The 24,544-nt window shown below is 38.6% G+C and overlaps 1 protein-coding gene across 3 annotated transcripts; it reads left to right on the top strand.

Moving 5' to 3' along the window:
- Positions 1–1,585: 1,585 nt before the first annotated feature.
- LOC311429722 (arylsulfatase D-like) lies at positions 1,586–21,659 on the top strand. 3 transcript variants are annotated; one of them, XM_084505892.1, is made up of 11 exons: positions 1,586–1,739; positions 4,292–4,341; positions 4,897–5,046; positions 6,030–6,151; positions 7,572–7,694; positions 10,232–10,655; positions 11,759–11,895; positions 13,094–13,228; positions 13,907–14,069; positions 14,362–14,483; positions 15,241–21,659. In XM_084505892.1, exons 1-11 carry the CDS (start codon positions 1,638–1,640, stop codon positions 15,609–15,611), a joined length of 1,899 nt encoding a protein of 632 aa, XP_084362018.1. In that variant the 5' UTR covers positions 1,586–1,637; the 3' UTR covers positions 15,612–21,659. The 3 variants fall into 3 exon arrangements, with proteins under 3 accessions (XP_084362018.1, XP_084362020.1, XP_084362019.1); XM_084505894.1 differs by lacking the exon at positions 15,241–21,659 and adding an exon at positions 14,668–15,220; XM_084505893.1 differs by lacking the exon at positions 1,586–1,739 and adding an exon at positions 2,108–2,219.
- Positions 21,660–24,544: the final 2,885 nt, after the last annotated feature.

The raw sequence follows: 24,544 nt of genomic DNA, 5'->3' as shown, positions 1-24,544 counted from the left end.
TGCAATACTTGCTTCCAGGATGACAGGTAAGGCTCTGCAACTGCTGGTGGGCATTCAATCCTTGAAGACCCAATGTAAATCAGCCTTCAAAGAAATCACACCATTTTACATCATCACATACAGGGATAAATGTCTTTTAGAAAAATAGAGCAGCAATGGCTTCTAGAAAGATAGAGCATAAACCAAATATTATTTAAAACCTAACAAAAGTTCAAAAATAAATTAGTCGCTAGAGGGAGACTCTTAATCATCATATCCTACTATGAAACTGCTACTAGTTTGGGACTTCAAAATCCTAGATGTTGAGGTATTTTAAAAAGGTTGGTAAGTGATATTTCCTCCAGCACTTGCTTTAAAGAAAATAAGGCTAAAAGACCTATGCAAGACTTTTGCAAAATTCCACATTCATTCCTAATTCAGAATAAATAGAGGCTTTCTGAAGATTTCCCCACAGAAAATAGGTACAGATAGTGCAGCAGCAGGGAACAGAATTAGCTTGGCCTAGAACTTGTGAAAAAGCCCTCTGTGTGTGGCATCAGTGAAAGGGCATTCATCTTTCTCCCTCTCCAAGATAAAACACCAAAATAAACACCACTTGCCATTGTGAGAGGATTCTCCTTAAACTACAAGAACCACTCTTCTTCCTTTATCTTCCTTACACCCTAGTTGTGCCCAGATGGCAATTGCCAGTAGCCAGGCTTTAAGGAGTGCTGCTTACACAGTAGTGATCTGGGCTAGCTCCTTATGAGTTAGAAGGCCACAAATAAAACAAGGTTCCTGCAATGTCACTGTAGACGTGTATTCAATTTTCTGCTACACTCTAAATTTAGTAAATAACACAGCAGTTATACTTTGTGGTTTTCCATTACAAATACTATACAATTTGCAAGAAGCCATGGAAAAACATAAGAAGCAACAGAAGAGCTGTGGAGGAGACCCCTGCTGCAAGAGGGCCTGCCCCAGTCAGCATTGGGACTGATTGCATCCTGGACAGAAAAATGCAGCAACTCTGAACATGCTTTCATTTTAGAAAACACTCAACAGCAGAGGGCATCAGACAATCAGAAACTGTATGTGTGTTAATGAATCCTGAAGTGCTAAAGTGAAGGGGAAAGTGAACTGGAGATGTAAAGATTGAGTGACTGCAGAGGAGGGTGGGGATAAGGAAGCAGGCACCGAGTGTAGAAGGAGAGAAGAGAAACCAAACACATCACTTCTGTGTGTGCCAGCTGTAACCTCTCCAGCACGGAAATTTTGGGTTGGGAGAGAGTGGAATAGGGGTCCTGTACAGTGCTGTAGCTAGCCTCAGACATGTTCCACTAGCAAAGTAACCTGAGCACTGCAGTTGCTGGTGAACCACCAACTCGTAACAACATCCCTTCTCTTTTGAGGCATGAAAGCACAGGAAATTCTGTGTCAGCAATGCAAGATTGTTGTTTGTTAGTATTTTGTATTTTCCGAAAACACTTGGTACAACAGGACTCAAAGAAGAAAAGTCAAGAAAGAAAGCATTAGCCCACATGACTAGAAAACAGGCAATGCTCAGATATGAAGCTGAATGACTCATTTTCCGCAAAGGCAAACTCAGGTCTCTTCCTGCCATTTCCTTCCCACACCCTAAAACTGCTTCTTACTGCATGTGCAGAGGTGACCTCGTCATCACTGCTGGCGCTTGGGGCGGCCGTAAAGTGAAGATATGCACTCCATTCCTGTTTCCACAGGCAAAGAATTGCTGCTTTGTAAGTACAGTAATTTTCTGTTCTCCTTGGTGGAATGCGGGGAGGTTTATTGGGAGCTGTTACTTATAGCGTCTTTCATTGGAGCCTGTCAGACTTGAAGGAGGTTCTTTGCTTCCTGTGAAAACACAGTGGCTGGGCAAAAAGCATTTTAGCTACATCTGTGGTGCTCCCAGCCTGATCTTCATGCCTGTATGAATGTTGTCGTTGTGCGAATGGCAGGATGTGCAGCTTGAGGGACTCCAGTGTAAGTCAGACCATCCAGCGGCTTGTCAGCTCTAGTACAGCAAGGCTTTCCTGTGGAAAAATGCGCATGAGCAGCCAGGGCAGATTTAAGGACTGCCTTCAGCAACAGATGTTAGATGCCGTGCTGTAGTAGTAGTTGCTGTGCTGAAAATTTGTTTTTTTTTTTAAGTCGAATGAAAATAAGCTCACACTCCAGTGCATCAGCTGCCTGCTTTGAGCCTAACTTGATATTACCAGGTACTGTATTTCTCCCTTGCTGTCTCTGGAAATGCTCCGGAAAATTTTAATGGGTGTTTGAAAAAGTTTCTTGCTGCTGTAGATAAAAATATCTCGAGGAAGTGTTTTGAAGGCTTTTCCCTTTACAACATTATTCTCATCCATGCCTGAGTACAAAGTGAGTCGGCAGCAGAGAACTTATCGTGAGTGAGTCTGACTTTTTTTATCTATGTGAAGACTACAGATAAGGACTATTTAGAAGATATTTTGACAGACCAAAGAGTAGCAGACTGAATGGAATATAACCTGGAAGAGCTTCCACTGAGTGTTACATAGCTGATGCCACAAATGGGTACTGTTTTTGTGAAAAGCATCTGAGAATAAAGAATGTGAAAAGTGCATCTGAGCATATCTGAAAATATGAATAATTTATCGTATGCAAACTGGCTTGAATTGGGATCTCAGTATCTTGTGAGAATTTTGATAGAAAAGCAGAGATGGACATAAAAAATTCAGTCAGTAAATGAAAACAGTAAGGTAAGGAAGACCTGCAAGTTACACCCCCACCCCCACCCCACCTCCAAGATTATTAAAATGGATAAAGGAATAAAATCTACATTATATTTGAGGGAGTTAATTAATGGGAGAGAGAGGAAAGAGTCTTGCTTGAAGCTGGGTTTGGTTCCCATAGCAGAGCCATACAGACCCCACAAGATTTTGTTCCCAAAAGTGCTCATGGCCAAGTTAGCAGCACCACTGTGTGGGGACATGGGGCCCTCTCTTTCTTCTCAAAAAGGTGAGGAACAGGGAAAAAAAATGCTCTGATTATCCCTCTAATTCCCCCAGGACCTGCTAGGGTTCTTCTGGCAGCACTCCCGTTGCTTTCATTGAGCAAGCGGCCTGACAGAGGTAATGTCATGCAGCAGAGCAAGCTGTTTTCTGTATTTTACCTGCTATTTCACAGGCAGCTTCTGAAGAAACCCTTCAAATTCCCATTAATTTCACCTGTTTTAGGGCAAGTAGTATGTATACATAAAGCATGGCTGAGCTGTACTCCAGTATCTCTCCTGTAGAGGCCTAGGATGCAGCAAAGGCACAAATTCAGATGCAGGAAACAAAGTTTGAATGTCTGTAGATAGCAGTGCTGCACCAGCATTTATGCACTGTGCATGTCTGAATATCAATTTTCTAAGCACAGAAATGTACTTTTTCACAGTGAGGCTTGTAGTATTGATCAATAAAATGTACAAACCATGGCTATTAACTATGCTGCTAAATAGTATAATTTCTGGAAAAAAAAAAAAAAAAAAATTTAAACCAACAAGATTTTTAAAATTGGGACACTTGGAATAATTTAACCAGACATGGGAAAAAAATGAAAGGAGTCTGTTGAAAAGCCTCATCACTCAGCTTCAACTTTAAAACCTTTTAATGTTTTGTCTTGTCCTGGTAGTAAAAGAGAATGATCCAGAAGAACCTTAGCAGAAAGCTGTACAGATAAAGGGAAAATTGTTTAAAACCCTGAAATCTGACACATACAAAGAAGGAAAAAGGCTCAGCTCAGAGTATAAAGCCAAACAACAGGAGGACACAGATTTGGTGTCTTCTGTGAAAATGTCATCATTGAAAGAAGATGACTAGAATTTCTATGGCTAAAGATATTCCTCATAAGCCTGAAAGGAAACTTGGCACATTATAAGAAGAAGCATCAGGCTGCTTCTGTCTCTGTGATTACAGAAAAATAATGATATTGAGGACTAGGTTTTAAAGAGATCTTTTCTTTGTGACTGAATTCTAAGTATTTTTATAAAGCTAAGACATGTAACAAAGAAGAAATATTTTACTACTTTAAGAAAAACTTCACAAAAGAGCAAAATTCCTCTAAGAAGTGAAGAAGTCCTATCAATAAAAATTACTTTAATGCCTTTACTATTCTTCATGTAGGAGCTGATCAAAGTCAAACTAAAGTAAATAAAACAGAATGAATATTGTAAGGCTTTGATTAAGTTTTTATCTAAAGCTTTTTTTAAGTTTTTATTGCCTTGATTACTAGGAAGATGCAAGCATGACAAGGCTCTCTCTTGGTTTTACAGGATCTGAACACCCCAAATGCAAAAATGATTTGGCAACTAACATCTTACTGGTAAGAAAGAGTTCATGAATTCTTTTTATATCATTATTAAATCTAAAGTGATCTAAGTTTAATGATGACAGAACATGATATTATAAAAGAATGAGTTTTTTTATCCATAAAATATACTCACAATGTGATTTTTTTTTTTTGTCTGTTTGGTTGAGTCTTGTTCTTACCATTGTTTTTAACACAAAGGTCTCAATCTGAACAAGAAGGATGTCAGGGGAAGCTGACCAAATTCTTGGTTTCCCAAACCAATTTCTAGAAACATCTCAAATTATTAAAGCAAAATAATTTTTTCATTATCTTTAATGTGTCCCAAGGGACACTGCTCATGAGAAGTTTGTAAAAAAATAGGAAAGGATATCTTAAATTTATGCTCCTGACACTTTCCTTTTTATGACATCTGTTTGGGTCAGTGATCAAAATCTAAGATGCCCTTTGTGTTCTGGGCAGAGAATGGTCTGGTCTACAGACAAGCTCATGTGGGAAGGTCTTTGGCCATGAGCAGTGGGAGGGATGAATGGACAGGCCTTTGGCTTCTTTCCTTCTTCTGTGTTTCAGGAAATCCCTGGTCACGTCCATGATTTTCGGTCTGCTTCTGCAGCCACCACTGGCACAGCTTTCCACCATCACGCAGCCAAACTTTGTCCTGTTGATGGCTGATGATCTTGGCATAGGGGATGTAGGTTGCTATGGGAATGATACTATCAGGTAAGGAAACAAACTGTAATCATGAACAGACCTGGTGTTATTTCCCATAAGCCTGAGATCCTCTGCCCATAAGCAGCCATTAGAGCTCTTTTCAAATTTGTTTACTGGAGAACTGGGGAACAGGGGACATTTCCGGGGGGGGGGGGAGGTGGGGGGGGCGGTCTCCATGTAAATATCAAGCACTACCAGGATTATCTCACACACTAGAGGGCATTCCCACGGACAGCTCTGCTATCCAGAGCTCTTCCACTCTGGGAATGTGACAATAGTTCTTGTGTATTCCTTAACTGCCCAATACTGAGAAATGCTATGTTTTTGCATATATCTGAAGATAAAAATGCTGTCTCTTCTTTCAACATATCAGGCCTCATTACCTCATTCAAGTCTGTTTTGCCATTCTTTCCAAGTCTCACATCGAAATACAGTTTTAATCACTGTGATGAACTATGTTACTAGGAAATACTTCTATATACAGACACGAGGACATGGAATTTGTCTTCTCTTTAAAAATCATGCCACATTAATACCTGCTGGCTTCTTACCAGCACGTTATTTCTCTGAACAAAACCAGACTTGGTGGGAGCACTCCCCCCATCCAGCAGAGATCTCAGAATCTCACCCTGCTGGCACCAACAGGCAAGTTTCAGATAGACGGGTGATGAGGCTCTGAATGGCTCAGCCTTCAAGATAACATCATCCCCAAGGCATGAGTTCTCTTCTTCAAGAGCAGTGAGATGCATTTTGCCAAGACCTTTCATTGGACTTAGGAAAAAAGAGGGAATGATTGGCTTGAAATTTATCCAGGTAGCTATTGTTAAATGAAAAGAAAAAAAAATCATCCCCCTTCTTGAAAATAAATAAAAGAAATCAAAATATTTCAAATAGAATAAACTTCAAAAAATGAAGATAAGTGTACTATTCCTCATTCTCATTCCCTTGAAGGCCCTCTGAATAATACCTGACAGTGTTGGTTGCATTTTTAGGACCCCAAACATCGATCGCCTAGCAAAGGAAGGAGTGAAACTTACCCAACACATCGCTGCAGCTCCACTTTGCACCCCAAGCAGAGCAGCTTTCCTCACTGGCAGATATCCTCTCCGATCAGGTTTGCCTTGCACAGCCAAGTAGCTTTTAAACATTGCTTTATTGCTGAAGGGAAGAGTGTCATACAGTGGGCACAAAGGAATGAAGGCATGCAGAGACAGAGTGCCATAGACTTACCGTCCCTGACTAGGGACACAAAAGACTCACCAGCTAGGTCTAGTACCTTGGAGGCTGCATCTATATTTATGACATACAATGAACCAGCCCAGAGGGAAGTAAGGCAGAGAAGAGCCAGCTCTTCAGAGCACCTCACTCCCCGCCAGATAGCAACTCTGGTTGCATTTTTGTGCTGTATTGAACAGATTGCAGCCAGAATGGAGTTGGTACAAATTGTTTCATTCAAATAAGTTATTACACAGAGTATGATAGTAACACATCTTTAAAACACTAGTTACATTTAACTTTGGTTTTGGGGGACTCCTCATCAGATATAAGAAATAACAGAGCCTTTCAGGGAACTTAATAGATCTATGCAGATTTGTGTCCATTCCCCCCAGTCTGCATGCAGAGTGAGTCATTTACAGGTCAGCTTTGTAAACCTATATATCAAAATTCATCTGTCCTACAAAATAACAGTTTGACAGCTATATTATTTTTCCCAGTACTGTTTTTGAAGAAATAATACTATCCTGTCAAAATGCATTCCTGAGCTGAAGAGGTATGAAAAGCAAATAGCTCTGTACCTTTCTAACAGTGACTCTAATGCTTGTTCTATTGCAAAAATCTTCAGTGCCTTCATTCCTGAGGCATTTTGAAGCTGACATGTCATCCTACTTTCATCCTTATAGCTCCCACTGAGATAGCTGAAAAATGCACATGAACTTGTACAGAGTCTGTGTCCCGCTGTAACAGCAGGGCTGTTCAACACTTTCAAGACATTTCATACTTCACATCACATCATATGATGAGGTTATGCCAGTATATAATGCTGAATAACAGAGTGTAAACCTGAGGAGAAGATTAGGGTGCTATATAGCTGCCCTGTGGGTTTCAGTAGTCGTATACCAGCCCTGCCACCATGCAGGGACGTTGTGAGTTTGCAGGCAGCCTTATGCAAGCTGGAGTTTGAGGTTGAGAGAGGGATGAAATTTCCCTGCCCTGCTCCCTACCCTCACCAACACACCAGACAAGTATACTGCATGCAGCCTGGATGCCACTGCAACATAGAAATGCATCTGTAAGACTGTGCCATTCCAGATAAAATGGTGTAGTATCAGATGCTAAGAAGGACAGGTAATACACAATGAAGAGATTTAAATCTTTTAAATCTCATCCTTTTATGCTGTCCAAGATTGATTTCCCCAAATAAACAGCATTAGGATAAACATTTGACACTATAATACCAATGAAACCAGGAATCGAGAAAGTATATTTGATAAAACTACCATTTGTACTTACTGAGATTTTATTATATTTTGTAGGAATGGATGCAATAAACAATTATCGCGTTATTTTTTGGAATGGTGGCTCAGGAGGGCTCCCTCCAAATGAAACTACTTTTGCCAAAATTCTGCAGCAACAAGGCTACAGCACAGGACTAATAGGTAAAGAGATGTTCCTGAGGATGTTCCATTCAGACTATTTGGTTTGATTAGCAACTGCTTATGTCACAACAGTAATATTTTTATTTCCCAATAAAAGAATATTATGTAAGAAGAAGTCTTGACCAAAAAGAATCTCTCTTAAAAGAACTAATATGTGATAAAAAACAATCTTTACTGTTGGTCTGCTTTCAAACACATTGGCCTGTGGTTGTTAAAAGATATACTGGAAAATATGTTGTTAAAAATATCCCTTAAATACTATTCTACCAGTTATATGATAATTATTCCAGTGCTATTAAATAAGAAACAAATACATGAGTTTCATGCAAAGATGCTTGTGCATGCTTTACACAGAGCAGAGCAGAGAGAGCTGTTTTTTTTCTATAGAAAAGACAACAGCTGCTACTAACAGCAATAGAATCAGTTCAAAATGTCACAGGATTTGGTCTTTCAAAAACAAACAAAACAATTATTTAAGTGCAGCATGTCACTGTAGTTCACCAGTATTTCAGTACAGCCCATGAAACATTATCTCCTTCAGCATTAATAAGAAATCCATTTTACTTTATATTTTATAGGACATTTTTTTAATACAGTTGTAACTTTTTTTGTCATGATCCAGTTTCAAATAATTATTATCTTAGATATATCACATAGTTTCACAGACTGAGGAAACACAAATGTTCCTGAGCTGAGTCATGAAGCAAGAAATCTTACACAGCACATGCCCACATCGCCGCAGCTGAATAGCCACTAAATTGATTCACCTAAGTGGTTTATGTTTGGTTTGTTATGAGCACAGCCAGTGTGACTGCAAAGTTAATTCCTACTAATAAACTATGGATTAACGTGATAAGCAGACTTTATGTTGGGAAATGCTTTACAAAGTCTTTGTAGTCAGAAATATACTGTTGTATAATAGGGTCTCAAAGATTAATTTATCTTAATCAGACAATTTATTATCTATGGCTTTGAGTCTTTTGCAGCATGTCAGAAGCCTTTATCAATCTCAGCTAGAGATTTAGATGTTGAAGTGCATCTGAAGCCCAAGAATACATTAACTGCACCTGTATTTATGACCAATACATTTGTATGTTTATTACACACTTGTCTCATTTTATAGCTGTCTCTAAATATATTTTGAGGTAAACGGAATTTTATCTGAAAATAATTCATCCACCAATAATATAATTTTATATTTACATCCATAAAGTAGCATTTTTCCCCTCCAAAGTAGATTTTTCTGCTCCTATTGTAATGCATTGCAATTGTTTTGAAATCTACTCAGGGGTCACTGTTAGTATATGTAGTTGTAACATAGTGAACCAATTGCTTAGGATAATATGTTTTTGTCAGTGCACAGTTCTTTACTCCACAATAAGAACTGGTTGCAAATTTGTTTTCAAGTAAAATTCAAAGAGTTCATTTTGATCTTTATATCTGGTATCCAAAGCCTACATTACATCAGAGATTTTAAAAATTAATTAAACTGCTCCTCTGAGAAAACAAAACAAAACAACCAAAAAAAAAAAAAAAAAAAAAGGTAGATTCTGGTCACTCGATTCACATATCTATAAGCCTCAGTGTTTGAGCCAAATGAAACAACTTGTTACGTTTCCCTGTAAAACGTATGATTTTGATGTGCCATTCATCATAATAGTGGACATATGTTCATAATAAAGAACAAATGGTATTGCAATTGCAAACAGCCATGAGGTGTTCCTTTTGATATATGAAGACTTTATTATTTAAATTAAAAAAAAAAAAAAAGTCTTTGATGATTTAAAACTTGACTAAATACAAATAAATGGCAACAAAATATTTATAAAACAAAACTTTCTATTCTCATCCAAAATATGGAGATATTATTATCAGCAAAGTTACTTACATATGTGTAATTTCATGACAAATCTTGATCTCCTGAGCTCAAATTATTCTGGATCTGACAGTTTGGCTGGCAAACTCACTGTTGAGATGCAAGCTAATTAATTGCACTTTCATAGCTGTCACTAACACATCACTGAGTGTTGCCATAGGACTGCCATTAAGTCATCCAAAACTTCCAGGAAAAATAAATAAATAATTAATTAATTAGATAAATCCATAGCATCTTAAAGTTAAAGAGACAAAAGAACAGTGTTATTTTTACCCATGCTTACAAAAGGACTCCTTCCTCCTATTTCATACCTGACAGGTCTCCAGGAAAGCCATACATTTTACAAAGTTCTAAAAACCCAAGGTCTTCCCTATTTCTTGTTGCCTTTATAGTTCAGACTTTGTTGCATTTGATCAAAGCTACAAGGCATGAATACAGAGCACCCTAACTGGGTGGTGGAAATAACTCTGGTGGGAATTCACAAATTGTAGTGGTTAACTTTCACCAATTATAAGATATACCCCATTTTATTGGTACCTAATCAGTATGTATCTGTAGGATGAAGAAGCAGTAAAAGAAAACATTTTTTGAGAAATGTTATTAATGAGAAAAAGTTCATTTGTAAATATTAACTCTATGTTTTAATAATGCATATTTTCAGGGAAGTGGCATCAAGGTGTTAACTGTGAATCCCGCAACGACCACTGTCATCACCCTTTGAACCATGGGTTTGATTATTTTTATGGAATGCCTTTTACGCTAATAAGTGACTGCCAAACAACAGAAGCACCAGAGATGGACAGAGTCTTCAGAAGGAAACTCTGGCTTTACACTCAGATGATTTGCCTTTTTACACTCACTGCTGCCCTAGGTAGAATCACTGGCTTGATTCCAGTCCGCTGGAAAACACTAACCTGCCTTGCTGGGTTTAGTCTCCTGTTCTTTGTGTCATGGTTCTCAAGCTATGGATTTGTGAGATACTGGAACTGCATTATGATGAGAAACCATGAAATTACTGAGCAGCCAATGGTGACAGAAAGGACTACATCACTTATCTTGAGAGAGTCCATTGCATTTATTGAAAGGTAAACTAAATTTCCTTTGATCACATTTATTATGGTTCTTGCATATCTTTCAACAGCATTTTCCCATGTAAAGTCTTTGTAGAATCTTAGAATCACGGAATGGTTTGGGTTGGAAGGGACTTAAATCCCACCCAGTTCCAACCCCCTCCAATGGGCAGGGACATCTCCCACCAGACCAGGTTGTCCAAAGCCCCATCCAGCCTGGCCTTGAATACTTCCAGTGATGGGGCATCCATGGCTTCTCTGGGCAAACTGTAATTTCTATAACTGTAAAGAATAATATAAATAGTATTATGCCTATTAATTACTAATAATGCTAATAATGGCACTACAGTATTAAGCCATAAATTAACTGCCTCTTAAAGACATCTGTTATTCCTAGCTTCATTGAAGTGGATAACCTTTCCAAATTTCCACATATTAGATTGAATGTTCATAGGCTATTTTGAGGAAATGCATATTTCTATGTCTGTCAGTGTTCAAGAGACATTGGATAATGCCCTTAATAATATGACTTAACTTTTGGTTAGCCCCAAAGTGGTCAGGCAGTTGGACTTTCTCATCATTGTAGGATCAGAACTATTCTGTTCTGTTCTGTTCTGTTCTGTTCTATTCTATTCTATTCTATTCTATTCTATTCTATTCTATTCTATTCTATTCCATTCTATTCAATTCCATTCCATGAGTCCAAAAGTGAAACTTTAAAAGATAACAACAGCTTGTGGCAGAAATGTGTGTATGGGCAAGGGAAAGATAAGAAGAGCTGTGGATTAACGTTATTGTATGGACTGACGTGGGGAGCCACTGACAGGCAATGAACTCACTGTCTTCATTTCAGTAGCATGGTGATGGTTTACAAGAGATGAAAGTGGAGCTTCAATATGAAACTTTTCTATGTATGATTCAGAGAAAAAAGAGAATCAAACATTATTTTATCAGACAGATCCTAATCACTGGATTTTAATACCTTAAAAAGTAACATAGTTCTGAAGTGGTTGCTGAAATACATATGTAAATCGTAATACCGTTTTCCATTATTATTGACCTCTATATGTATTGAGAACTCTCCTCCTAGTAACAAAGCGTTGATTTCTGTTTTTTAGAAATAAGCACAAGCCATTCCTCCTCTTTCTTTCCTTTTTACACTCCCACACCCCTCTCCTCACCACAGAGAAGTTTATTGGGAAGAGCAGCCATGGTTTGTATGGAGACAATGTAGAGGAGATGGACTGGATGGTGGGTAAGTGGCCATAGCAAATAAGAGTGTCTCTCTAGCTAATGCCTAGGTGTGAATATGCAATAAAAATGCAGTTGTTATTCATTCAAAAAACAAGGAAGAGAATTAAAAGCAAGAAGGAAAAAAAAAGTCATAACATCAGCCTTGTATGAGCACTGTTTACACTGTTGGCTTTTTATTTTCTCTAGTTTTGGACCAAGTGAATCTATTTTTTTGTCTAGTGTTTACCAGTTATAACCATGTCCCCTTGGCTGCTCTCAAGATAACCATCTGCTTCTCTTCGTAAATACTACATGAACTAAGAACTATTTAACTTTATTTATTCCAGATCATGTAATTTCAGCCTCTTCTGTTCATGTCTTATCTGCTTCTAAGCAGGACATATAAGAAGGTGATAAAACTGATAAGTAAAGTAGTTCCATGTGTAAGACAGCAGGCTATTTTTCTGTGACTGATGAATTCAGCAGAGTACTGAATATTTTTCAGTCCACTCACTAATCGAGAGGTGTTCATAAATGTTAATTGATGTTTCCAGAAATTAGATTCAAGTAATTTTTGAACCTGTTTTTTTCAAGGAGAAGGAGAATATTTTTTATTATCCAACCATGCAGTAGGAAAAGTAGTTAAATTTGTAAAAGGAATAAGAATCAGGTGTATATGTACAGAAAGAATAGTTTTTCATACCTATCTTTCAAACACTTGCACACTGCAGACATACTTAAAAAGGCAGAATCAGATCAAGAAAAAAAAAAAAAAAAAAAAGATTTACATTGTTAATATATGTTAAATGCTACCAGTAACTTGATGTAAATACTAGCCAAGGTCTAGAAAATTATAAGATAAATGTATAAGACATTTTTTCTCATTTTTCTCTGTGGCCATCACTTATGCAGAATCTTACTTTCTGGGAACCTTCAATAAAGATTTCTTTCCACATTTTTACAGCACACCACTCCTTTACAATAGAGGCTAGAGACTTCTGGTGTAGTTCTTGCATGAAGGGTTTAGGGCATGTCTTTTTTTTGTGTGCTTTTATATAGACAGTGAAATGACATCTGTAAATCTCAGTGCTGTATAACTCTTCCTTTAAATACTGAGTAGACCTACATTTTTTAATGTTTGCAAGTCAGAGGCTAAAACCCATATTGTGTGAACTACACTTTTTATTTTTTTTAATGCACATATATTCCCCTGTTTACAGGGCAGGTTCTAGATGCTATTGACAAGGAAGGCTTGAAAAGTACTACACTGGTTTACTTTGCCTCTGATCACGGTGGATGGCTGGAAAGACAAGAAGATACAAGGCAGCTTGGTGGCTGGAATGGAATATACAGAGGTAAGAGCTGTCAGGGGTGGTGACAACCCAGCAACAACTAGCAAAGTACTCAGAACACCTCTAAAAATGAGATAAGACTGCATGCTTCAGGGTTAACTGTTTTTATCCTTGAGAAGCATTTTTGTCTCTTATTAACTATGCATTCAAAAATATACACAGTCCTAGCATGTGTAGATGTTCTTTTAAGCAATAATTCTCAAGCTGTCATTTCCTCACTAAGCAACTGATCACAAGTTAATTTTCATTAAGAATGTGTAACTTATATAAATATTATTAGCTTAATTATTAGCTGTAACTTATAATATATAAATATTAGCTGCATCTGACATCTGAGACTTTGTTTTAACTGCAACAGGTATGTTATATGGTTGCAAAAGAGAGGAGAACTTGGCTGTGTAATCAGTTTATATCTGAAAACTGTATCCACATTGAGTTCTAATGGGACAATGTGTTTATAAAATAACAAAAAGGAGTAAAAGTATAAGGTCACAAATGGGGTAATATAGTGAACACATTATCGGTGATGCTGAGGAGAAGGAAGTTAGTGGTAACATCAAGAGGGTACAGAAGACTCATGAAGATAAAAATAGTTTTATGTTAATACAGTATAATACAGCTGAAATATATTTAAAAAAAAATATTTTAATGATTTTTTTAATATTTTTTTTTTGATTAAAGGTGGAAAAGCTATGGGAGGCTGGGAAGGAGGAATCCGTGTCCCAGGGATACTTAGATGGCCAGGAGTGTTACCTGCAGGCACAGTTATCAATGAACCTACAAGTCTTATGGACATTTACCCCACAGTAACTCATCTGGCTGGAGGGGTAGTACCACAGGACAGGTACAAACATAAGTGTAATTTTTCCCCCTTTTCTCCCAAAACAATAGAAAACCTACTTTGGAAACAAGTTCTAAGGGCCTACCATGTTGTTTATCACTCCTGATCCTTTTCTAGACACATAAATGTTACCACAGCTCAGTCACCTCTTCCTTCATTTGAGATTCAGCATCTACTTGCAGTCTTCTACAAACTCTTCCTTGTTCAAAGCTGTCAATTCCAACCAGGGGTGTACAGAGGAAACACAGTGCCGTACAACTTAACCCAATCTGATGGCATCCCTTTTTTCTGTTAGGGTTATTGATGGCCGGGATCTGATGCCTTTACTGCAAGGAAGAGCTGAGCACTCAGAGCACGAGTTCCTGTTTCATTACTGTGGCATTCACTTACATGCTGTGCGGTGGCACCAGAAGGACAGTGAGTACAAGAATCCTTTAGAAGAATTGAGGTCAGTCTACAGGAAGGTAGATTTATCTAACATGTTTTTTTGTTTGTTTGTTTGTTTGTTTTTGTTTTGTTTTTTTTTTTTGTTTGTTTGTTTTGTTTTGGTTTGGTTTGGTTTTGGTTTGTTTTCTTTTGTTTTGTTTTTCTCGGACTGCAGCTTTCCAACTAATTCCAGGTGTAAGGTGATAAAGAACTTATTATCATTGCCGTTACTTATATGGCAAAAAGTTTTTGCTCATAGCTTCCAGGCACATGACACAAGCTCTGTCATGCTAGGCAGGATACTAGTGCTCAGGATGGGTCTCATCTACCTCTCTATTTGAATGCTAGGCCTGGGAAGTCCATGCCCTTTTTGTCTCATGTCTCAGTCTTTTCCTCAGTCTTTTGTCTGTCCTTCTGCTACCTGGAAGCAAGCCATGGAAACCTCAAATCTTTTTTGCATGTCTTCATAGAATAAATAAATAAATTAATTAATTAATAAAAATCAGGGATAAGTGATATCTGCTGGAAAACTAGAAAATTAGAAAAAAAATAGAAATAATTTCAAATTATTGATTTAATTTTGTAGCATTTAATTTAAATGAAATTACAATACTATGTCAACTAGTGAGTATAGAGCTGAAGTGCAACCCAGTGCCCAAAAATGAACTCTAGGAAAACATTCACTCCTGTGATACACACCTGGTGATAACCACCAGCATCACGGAAAGCCTTCTTTCTCTCCTGCCAGGTGGAGCCACCTGGAAGGCTCATTATGTGACCCCAAAATTCCGTCCACTCGGGGCTGGAGCTTGTTATGACAGAGGATTTTGCCCATGTTTTGGGGAAGGTGTGACCCAGCATGAGCCTCCATTGCTGTTTGACCTCTCACAAGACCCTTCTGAAGCCAAACCTCTGTCAGCTGACACTGAGCCCCTCTTTGACACTGTGGTAGAGCGGATTGGGAGAGCCATAGAAGAGCACCGCAGGACACTGACTCCAGTACCAGAGCAGCTCTCCCTGTACAACGTCATCTGGAAGCCGTGGCTGCAGCCCTGCTGTGGGACATTCCCTTTCTGTTGGTGTGATAAGGAAGGTGATAGTGAACTTGCTGACCTATAAGGGAAACAAGCAAATTTTCCTGAAACCAAAGTTTTCAGGTCATATATGTTTTCTCTGGGGGTGTTTATTGGTGAGTTGATTAATTTGTTTGTTTGTTTTGTTTTTAATGAAGTCTTTATTTGACAATTTTTCCAGTGAATGGCACAGTATTTGGTAAAGGTGGCTTTAAGCTGGATGTTCTCAGGGAGGGACAACGACAGTATGATCTGAACTGCATGTTTTAACTTGCATCTGCTGACAACTGACTGAATTTCAAATGCACTGAAACAGGCCAATGTTATAGCTGTTCCAGTAATGATATTACTTATATTTTGTTGTTTATGAATGTACATTTAGAAGCTTAGTTTTCTCTTTGTTCTGAATTTCTACGTCACTCAGGGACTGAGATGTCCCTTAATTTTTTATACTTACTGGCAACGCATAGCAGACTCTTATAAAATATTTTGCAGAGTACTTTTCCTCCTGCCTCCCAAATAATTCCAGAATAATTCTACCTACAGTTCCTCCCAGAAACTCCTTTATAAGTTGATTCCTTCCTTCCATGTAGTTAGTCTCTCCAGCAGCATTAATGATGGCAGCTGGGTAGCCTGGGGCTTCTGGATTAGGATTAACTGCCTGGTTGAGGATTAATTGTCTAGTTGAGGCATAAAGCTTAAAAATGTGATTATGATTGAAGATAATGATTGATAATGAAGATAATGATTCTTTTTAAGAATGACAGGACTCCTCTGATTGGAGTCAGACTCTTTTGATGGAGAACACAAAGAGCAAAAGTTTTTCCCTTTCCAAAGACCCCATTGCACTGAGCTTCCTAAGCAGCACTGGCAAGGGCATAGTGGCATTCATGGTCACAGAAGCACAACACAGATTACCAGTTTAGTCATTTGGGCACAGGTCACTTAAGTTATCTTGCTGCCCGAGCAATGGCTAGGACCCATTTCTTCCCTTTGATAAATGTTGGACTTATTTTGGTTTTATTTTCCCCCTTGTTCCCCACAGTTCATCCAATGGGAAATCTGCAAGTAAATAAAATCCTACAGATTAAAAGCAAAGTTGTATTGCATGCTGCAACCTGATGCATTTCACAAACTGTTGCTCCCAGAAGAGCACCTAGATGCTCCTTCAGTGTTATTCACGAGAATTTATTTGATTTCATTGTTTGTTTTTTTGTTTTTTCTTGGATAGATTTAAAGGTATTTTCATGTTCAATAGCCAGTATTTTCTTTATAACAGTTTACTGCAATAAGGCCAGCATTTATTAATCTTTTCAGTCTTTTTCCAAGGCTTCACTTCCATTCTTAAGCCAGTCCAGCATCTGGGATTTTACATCCTGTCAGTTTTTTAACACCTTTAAAAATATGTGGGTATAAGACCTGTTCATGTAACTGAAACAATTTTTCTTGCACAGGGATACTTCATAGCACTGCAGGATATCTGTTTGGAGCTAGATGGCACAGGAAAACATCTGAACTAGACATTGTGCTGGTCATTGGGGTTTGGCCATGAAAGCACACTTATTGGGGGGGACAAAACCTTTGCTTGTTCCAGTCTCAGGATCATCTCTTAGGCACCAACATGTGACTCTTCCCCTTCAGTCTTATTCCTCCACGTGCTGTTGAACAGCTACATAACAATGTCACCCCAGCCACAACTCTCCCTTTATAGGAGTTTTATAAGCAAATGGTCGCCCATGAAGTCAATAAAATTGGCCCATGACCAGTCATTATGCTGTACTTTCCCAGGAGTTTCAAATGTTGCACTTCTGCCACTTTTTGACCTGAAGCTCTTCCCAAGACACATTGCATTCAGGTCTTTTTTGCATAGTCCTGTTGCCTGTGATCAATTATACCCGGTTAATATGGCGCAGACAACATAAAACTCATTTAGCACATAACAGTTAATGAAAATCTGCTTTCAGAAAGGTTAGCATTATTAGAACCCATTGAGATCTGTTTGCTTGTTCTTTCACCAAAGCACAGACTATCTGAGGAGATTCTGGACCGCCCAGTCATTAAAGATACTAGTTGAATTTTCTAGGTTTTTACCACTTCATGGCCCTTGATCATTATGGATGATGCAGATCATGGAGAGTGTGGGAAACATACTACAGATGCCCTATATAAATTTGCACAAAGCATATGGGAACTAAAGACTCTCAAATAGTCATGCTCTTACACCTGGTGTTGACTCTGTTGGGATTTAGTAGTGGTTAACTTGCACTACCAATCGCTCCAGGAAGAGGGCCTTCACAGCAAAACAGCACAGGTGTAACTAAACACACGATAATCTAATTGCAATCAATATCACTAGGACAGGGTGAAGCAGTGGGTGCAACAGGGCTTTCCCAGTCATTTACCATCCTCCAAAGACACCACCCCAGCAGGCAGTCAATGAGTTTCCTACGATAACTTTATCACCACTGTTTTGCCAGTCATGTTAATTCTGGTCACTCACAGACACAGATTAAATAGTTTTCATGCAGATCCACAGAACAGAGATAAATTCTTTTTTTTTTTTTCCTCTTTTCTTTTATGTATTTGAAGTGACTCTTGCAAAGCAGGGCATTTAAAGAATCCATATGCAGAAGCTCATTAATGTCTTCTAATATCACATTGTTCCTTTTGAGTGCTTTGTTCTCAGGCCATTTGTGAGTTGACAGCAACCCATTTACATACGTAATTCTGGGAGTAAATTCTTCAGATGATGACTTTTTTAAATAAATAGCTCTGAAATGTTTTGAAAATTTCAGGCTATAAAGACATTTATCATTCATTGTCAGTATTGTAAATTCAGCAAAATTACTATTTACCACAAAAACTTAGAAAAAAAAAATAAAGACAGCAATGGGATATAATAAATTTCAGATTTAGCAATGTTTAAATCACATTGCAGTAATTTATGGCTCTAACATATTTCGAGTGCGTAAAAAGTATACAAAAAGTGGTTGATATGATATTATCTGTGTCCTTTTGGGCTCTTTTAATCCAGTTATGAAAAAAGCCTGTAGGCAGAGGATGAGTAAGACAGACATTCTTAAAACAATTAAATCTTCCTTCCTTAGCTTCCTGTTCACAGAAGGCTACATAATGCTCCAGAAAAGTGCTTATTTCATTGAGGGAAATTTGATGCTTCATGTTTTCTACAGCCGTTCTTTAGTAACATTCATACATTCAAGATGTTGGAAAGCACATCCTGTGGTGATTTAACACTTGTTTGGAAAGATGCACGGAGTGAAGGCAGCTGTGGGTTTATGACAAACTTGGAATTGTTTTTCAGTTGTACCAGTATCATAAAGTAGGGATCCTCTCAGTACAAGTTATGTATGTTTAATATAGCTCTATATAAAGGGAATAGCTCCATTAAAAAGGAGAAAAAGACCTAGGGAACTATAAACCAGTCAGTCTCACCTCTGTGCCTGGCAAGATCATGGAGCAGATCCTCCTGGAAACTATGCTAAGGCAGATGGAAAATAAGGAGGTACTTGGTGACAGCCAACATGGCTTCAATAAGGGTAGTTTGTGCCTAACAAATCTGGTGGCCGTTTGTGTAGTGGTTAGAGCATTGGTGGATAGGGGAAGAGTAATCATCTACTTGGTCATATACCTGGACTTGTGCAAAGCATTTGATACTGTCCCCCATGATATTCTTGTCTCTAAATTGGAGAGACATGGATATGATGGGCAGACCACTCAGTGCATAAGGGATTGGCTTGACAGTCGCACTCCTAGAGCTGGTCAATGGCTCAATGTCCAAGTGGAGATCAGTAAAAGGTGGTGTTATTCATTGGGACTGACACTGTTTAACATCTTTGTTGGTGACATGGACATTGGGATTGAGTGCTCCCTCACTCAAAGTTTGCAGATGACAAGCTGTTTGGTGCGGTTAACATGCTGGAAGGAAGGGGTGCCAGATAGAGGGACCTGTGAAAGCTTGAGAGGTAGGCTTGTGCAAACTTCATGAGGTTCAACAAGGCCAAGTGCAAAGTCCTATATCTGGGTCGGGGCAATCCCAAGCACAAATACAGGCTGAGCAGAGAATGGATTGAGAGCCACCCTGAAGAGAAGGACCTGGGGGTGCTGGTGGATGAGAACAACAACATGAGAAGAGCAATGTGAGCTTGCAGCCCAGAAAGCCAACAGTATCCTGGGCTGCATCAAAAGAAGCATGTCCAGCAGGATGAGGGAGGTGATTCTCCCCCTCTCCTCTTCTCTTATGAGACCCCACCTGGAGTACTGTGTTCAGCTCTGGGGCCACCAGCAGAAAAGAGAACATGGACACATTAGAATGAGTCCTGAGGAGGGCCCCAAAGATGATCAAAGAACTGGAGCACCTCTCTTACAAAGACAAGCTGAGGCAGTTGGAGTTGTTCAGCCTGGAGAAGAGAAGGCTCCAGGGATACCTTACAGCAGCCTTCCAGTACCTAAAGGGGGCCTGAAGGAAAGCTGTGGAGGGACTCTTTGTCAGAGAGTGGAGTGACAGAACAAGGGTAATGGCTTTAAACTAAAAGAGGGTAGGTTTAGATTAGATATTATCAAGAAAGTCTTTACTCTGAGGGTGGTGAGGCACTGAAAGATCCGGATGCCCCATCCCTGGAAGTGTTCAAGACCAGGTTGGATGAGGCTTTAAGCAACCTGATCTAGTGTGAGGTGTCCTTGCCGATGGAAGGGGTGGTGGAATTAGATGATCTTTAAGATGCCTTCCAACCCAAACTATTCAATGATTCTATGAACTCTATTTGAGTCTAAATGTTTTACAGGCTTCAAATTAGAAATTCTCAACACTAGGGACCTTCTAGTTCAACATACTCTCCCTTCCAGCACATAAATACAAGCTAGTGCACTGTCTAGTCACCTAAGACAAAAATCTGCATTTGGTAAACTGCATTGCTGTGGACTATATCATCTAAAGTGATAGTTTAAACATGTAGTTCACACATAAACATCTACATGGTAAAGACACCTATCTAAAGGATAAGATTAATTAAACTAAGTAGGTATCTAGTGTCCTCTCAGCTGTCCTAGGGTATGAAGTGTCTTTCCAAATCCCAGTCTTGTATACATATAAGCTATTGGTCCAAACCTAATTGTGTCTTCCAAAAAAGAAGGAAATATTTTAATTATTTTTGTCTAATGAAAGCAGACAGGTAGTGTCTGCTAGTGATCCACCAGAAGGAATGGTGAGAGACAGGCATCATTCTCAGACAGGTTGAAGAAGGGACCAACTCCTCTGGAGGCATATTTTGATCTTGGAAGCTCAAGCTAAAGACAGTAGATATCCTGAAAGTATGTGTATGTTCAAAGTAGTAATGGTGAGCTCCCCAGAGGTTATTTCAGGACATCTAAAGGGAAATGGGTGGAATTTTAGCATTTATTACCAAGAAAATGACACTCCAGTAGCCATGAAGTCCCTCCTACAGGACTTCAGCTGCCTCTTTGAGCTCAACACATCCTTTGGAGCTGCTAAATGTAGGCAGCTCCATGCTCACTACAAATGAGTGCATCCTCCCTGATGGATAATCTCCTACTGAGACAGGAGCAGTCATGAGGAAGAGCAGAGACAACAGTGCTGCAGGCAGTACATTTTGTTATTCAAATAGAAAAATGACTATGAATATGGTTGACATTTGGACTAATATGCTGGCCTGAGCATATGAGATGATAAACACGTGATATTTTTTTCCTTCGGCTATGCCTTTAGCTTAATCTCACAGAATGTGTAATTTTTATCTCTATATATTATTTTCAGCCACCAGTTATCAATTTCTTTATTTGGCCAAGTAGTACAAACTGGTTTATTATAATAAGATTTTCTTGTTGTTTTAGAAAGACCAGCAAGGAATGCTTAATCTCAGGTACGATGTTTGAATTCTTAGTATTTATCATCTTTGTGTCCTTAGGAGTACAAGGGAATTGTTTATACATCATTTAAAACAGAGGAAGTCAGTGAAAGGCTTCTGTGAATTTGTAATAAAACTAAGTAGTAGAAAGAAAGCCAGGTAATAAGTAAATAAATAAATAATCATAGCAGCAAATTTGACAGACAGATAAACATTCTTTTGCTCCTTTGTGAAGTAAGTTTATCAGACTCCTCACATATATAAAATAAATCATATTATTTCTGCTAGCCTCAGAAATTTATAGGCTTGGTCCTCATGTACACAGCATTTGGCCTTCTTGAGTCAAATCATCCATAATTACACACTAAGGGAAGACAGGGTATCATATGTCTTGTATGAACTAATACATTATTATTAGATAGAAACGACACCAGTGAATACTACAGCTCCCAAATTCTATACTGTTCAGGATTATATTTGTTGTCAGTAACACCAGGTTTGCTGTTAGCAACCCTAGGATACTGGTCCTGGGAGCAAACATCCTTTGAAGCTGTTCAAAGTGTATCAGCAAAATTGCTACCAGAAATAAATAGTCACATGAAATAAATAAATAAATAAATAGATTTGTATTCTAGTCAAAACACTTACATTTGGATTGGTAAAAGTAGCCTCCAAGGATAAAGAATGCCTATAAAAAAAGATTTTGCCCTGTGTTAAAGATTTTGCACTGTGTTGCAGTAGCCTTCTGCCCTGCACAACTCACAGCTTTAGCATATTTATGATAGTTTGAATAAACAGCTCCTGAGAAGCTTTTTTTAGCCAAATAAAATCAGCTCAGTCAAAGCTCTGCTGAGTGCTACGTGTTTAGGTATTGACAGATGCGTTGCTCTGGGATAGCCTCACAGCTATTGAGATAGAAAAAAATTCCCCATTGCAACAAATGTGCACATAGATATCTAAGAACCAAGAGATAGCCCATATATCCTCAGCCTGGTCTGTGTTGCCTCTCCTTTCCTCATTTATTTCCCTCTGAACTCTGTGAAATCAGGGCCTGGCCCTGCATCTGACTAGTTTTTGAGAAATCACAAATAAGTTACTGAATCTTTTGCTTGTGTTCTAGCTGTGGGAAACTCTGAGTCTCCCTTACAATGGGCCCCTGCTCTCTCTCTGCAGGACACTCAATAGTGAGTCATGAAGGGATAGAGGATTAATTGCTGCCTTGCTGACACAAGTGAAGCCCACATGTTGAAAAAAAAAAAAAAAAAAAAAAAAAAAAAAAAAAAAAGTGAATAAATGTGGTTATTATTTCCTGTAATAAATAATTCATGTTCAGAAATGTGCAATCACTTATCCCTCCAGGTAAGAAAATATGTCCATGCAGACTTGCACTCATTCCCCTCTGGCAGAATTCCAGGCAGAATGGGTGACTTGCAGGACAATTTTGTTAGGTGTATATCCCATTTTGTTCATCTTGTAAAACAGTAATCTGTTTCACAGTTCCGAAAACCAACTAACACATATATGCCTCTATCAGAAGATCCCTAATGCTTGGTGCTGCAATGATTTCAATCTGTCAATTCTTGGAGGAGTGAAACAGAGACTTTCCTCCACTCCGATGCTGAGAACTCCCACTGTGATCAGCTGGTGAGAACTAGGCAGCTGGCCAGTGTTTTCTGCAACCCAACCTTTTGTGTGCTTTTTGAAATACCTCATTTGCTAAATCTCACTGTTGTTGAATGGAAAATTGATCTTTGATGGACACTTCCCAGTCCTGTTCTCATGTGGATTTCTACTACCGTCAGACTCAGACTCACAGCCTTACTTTCACACCTCTGCAAAGAGAAACATTCAACCTAAGATGAACAGAACTGGTAACTCTGAAATTCTTCAACAGATCTTGAAACTTAGAGTCTATTATTTCCTTTCTTGGCATGAGTAACTTGGATCTCTTATCTACTTAACCTCTGAATTTTACTGAATATGTAGAAATTCAGTATCTTTGTGACTCCTCCTGTTATATTTGGGGGTCATTTAGCAATGAAATAAGAACAGAAAGTGTTGGGAAGATGAGGATCCTGCAAGACAGGAGAAAAACTGTATTGAATGTATTTCTTTAAAGAACAGGACAGCACATGAACAAAATGGAAGGCTTGTTGTTCAGTCTAGCAGATCCTTGTCTCAGATGAAATTATACACTTCTGTCTTAAGAGAGAAGCAGCAATATATTTATTGATATGATGTAGTAATCAAACAAAGCTTAATTGTAAATAAGACAGCAACTGAAGATTTGAGATGCCAAGGTACACTTGATTATTTATTGCATAGAGGACAGGGTAAATCAGACTCATTGGGGGAATCCTGTTGAGTCATGAGGTTCAGAGTGGAACCCTATGCTTTCTAAATTCCTTGAACCAAAGAGGTAAGGAGACTAGGTGTGGCTAAATTTACTTCTAGTCCCAGACATGGTAAATGGTTTATGTCTAAGGATTAGAAGTGCACAATCAATCTAAGATATAATCTTAGTGAAGTTTACAAAGTTTGGCAAGCTATTAATCACTTACTGGATCTGTTGCCACAAGGAATCGCTGTGAGGAGTAAGGGATGACCTTGAAAGATACCCCTGTCCCTTTGAGCTCCTCTTGTGCAGCCAGCTGCCATGCAGAAGAGCTCAAAGGGCTCTTGGCCTGCTCACTATTTAAGAGGTAAGACATTGAACTAATTGACATATTGTTTTTTGGCGCATACTCCATTGGCCCCGAGCCAGACGTCTGTCTGTCAGTTTCTCCAGCACCCAGCTTGAGCCAATATTGTGGTCACTATCCACACGAGCAAGGCATCAAGTGTAGCCAGTACACTGGTGACTATCTGCCTGAGCAAGACCTCAGGTTCAACTTGACTTCAGCATGAAATCACCTGCAAGATCATACACAGTTTTCAATATTTCAGGATGTGCTATTCTATGGAGATCACAATGCAACATTCTGAGCACCTGTCTGGCCCCATGGAGTAACATTTTTGTTTCTGAATATAAAATTTGGTATCTGTGATGTCTGCACTTAGGGACATGGTTTAGTGGGTGATATAGGTGTTAGGAGGA

Source organism: Aythya ferina, assembly GCF_964211825.1.
Source record: "Aythya ferina genome assembly, chromosome: 1".
In the NCBI taxonomy this organism is placed as follows: domain Eukaryota; kingdom Metazoa; phylum Chordata; class Aves; order Anseriformes; family Anatidae; genus Aythya; species Aythya ferina.
The sequence above is the reverse complement of the archived record's forward strand: the minus strand, read 5'-3'. Positions and strand labels throughout refer to the sequence as shown.

What these genes read in the sequence shown, in the direction of transcription:
- LOC311429722 (XM_084505892.1), top strand. Translation starts at nt 1,638, where the DNA reads ATGTGCAGAGGTGACCTCGTCATCACTGCTGGCGCTTGGGGCGGCCGT. An exon ending in CTACAGCACAGGACTAATAG is followed by an intron (nt 7,695 to 10,231) that starts GTAAAGAGATGT and finishes GCATATTTTCAG; the next exon opens with GGAAGTGGCATCAAGGTGTT. An exon ending in GCGGTGGCACCAGAAGGACA is followed by an intron (nt 14,484 to 15,240) that starts GTGAGTACAAGA and finishes CTCTCCTGCCAG; the next exon opens with GTGGAGCCACCTGGAAGGCT.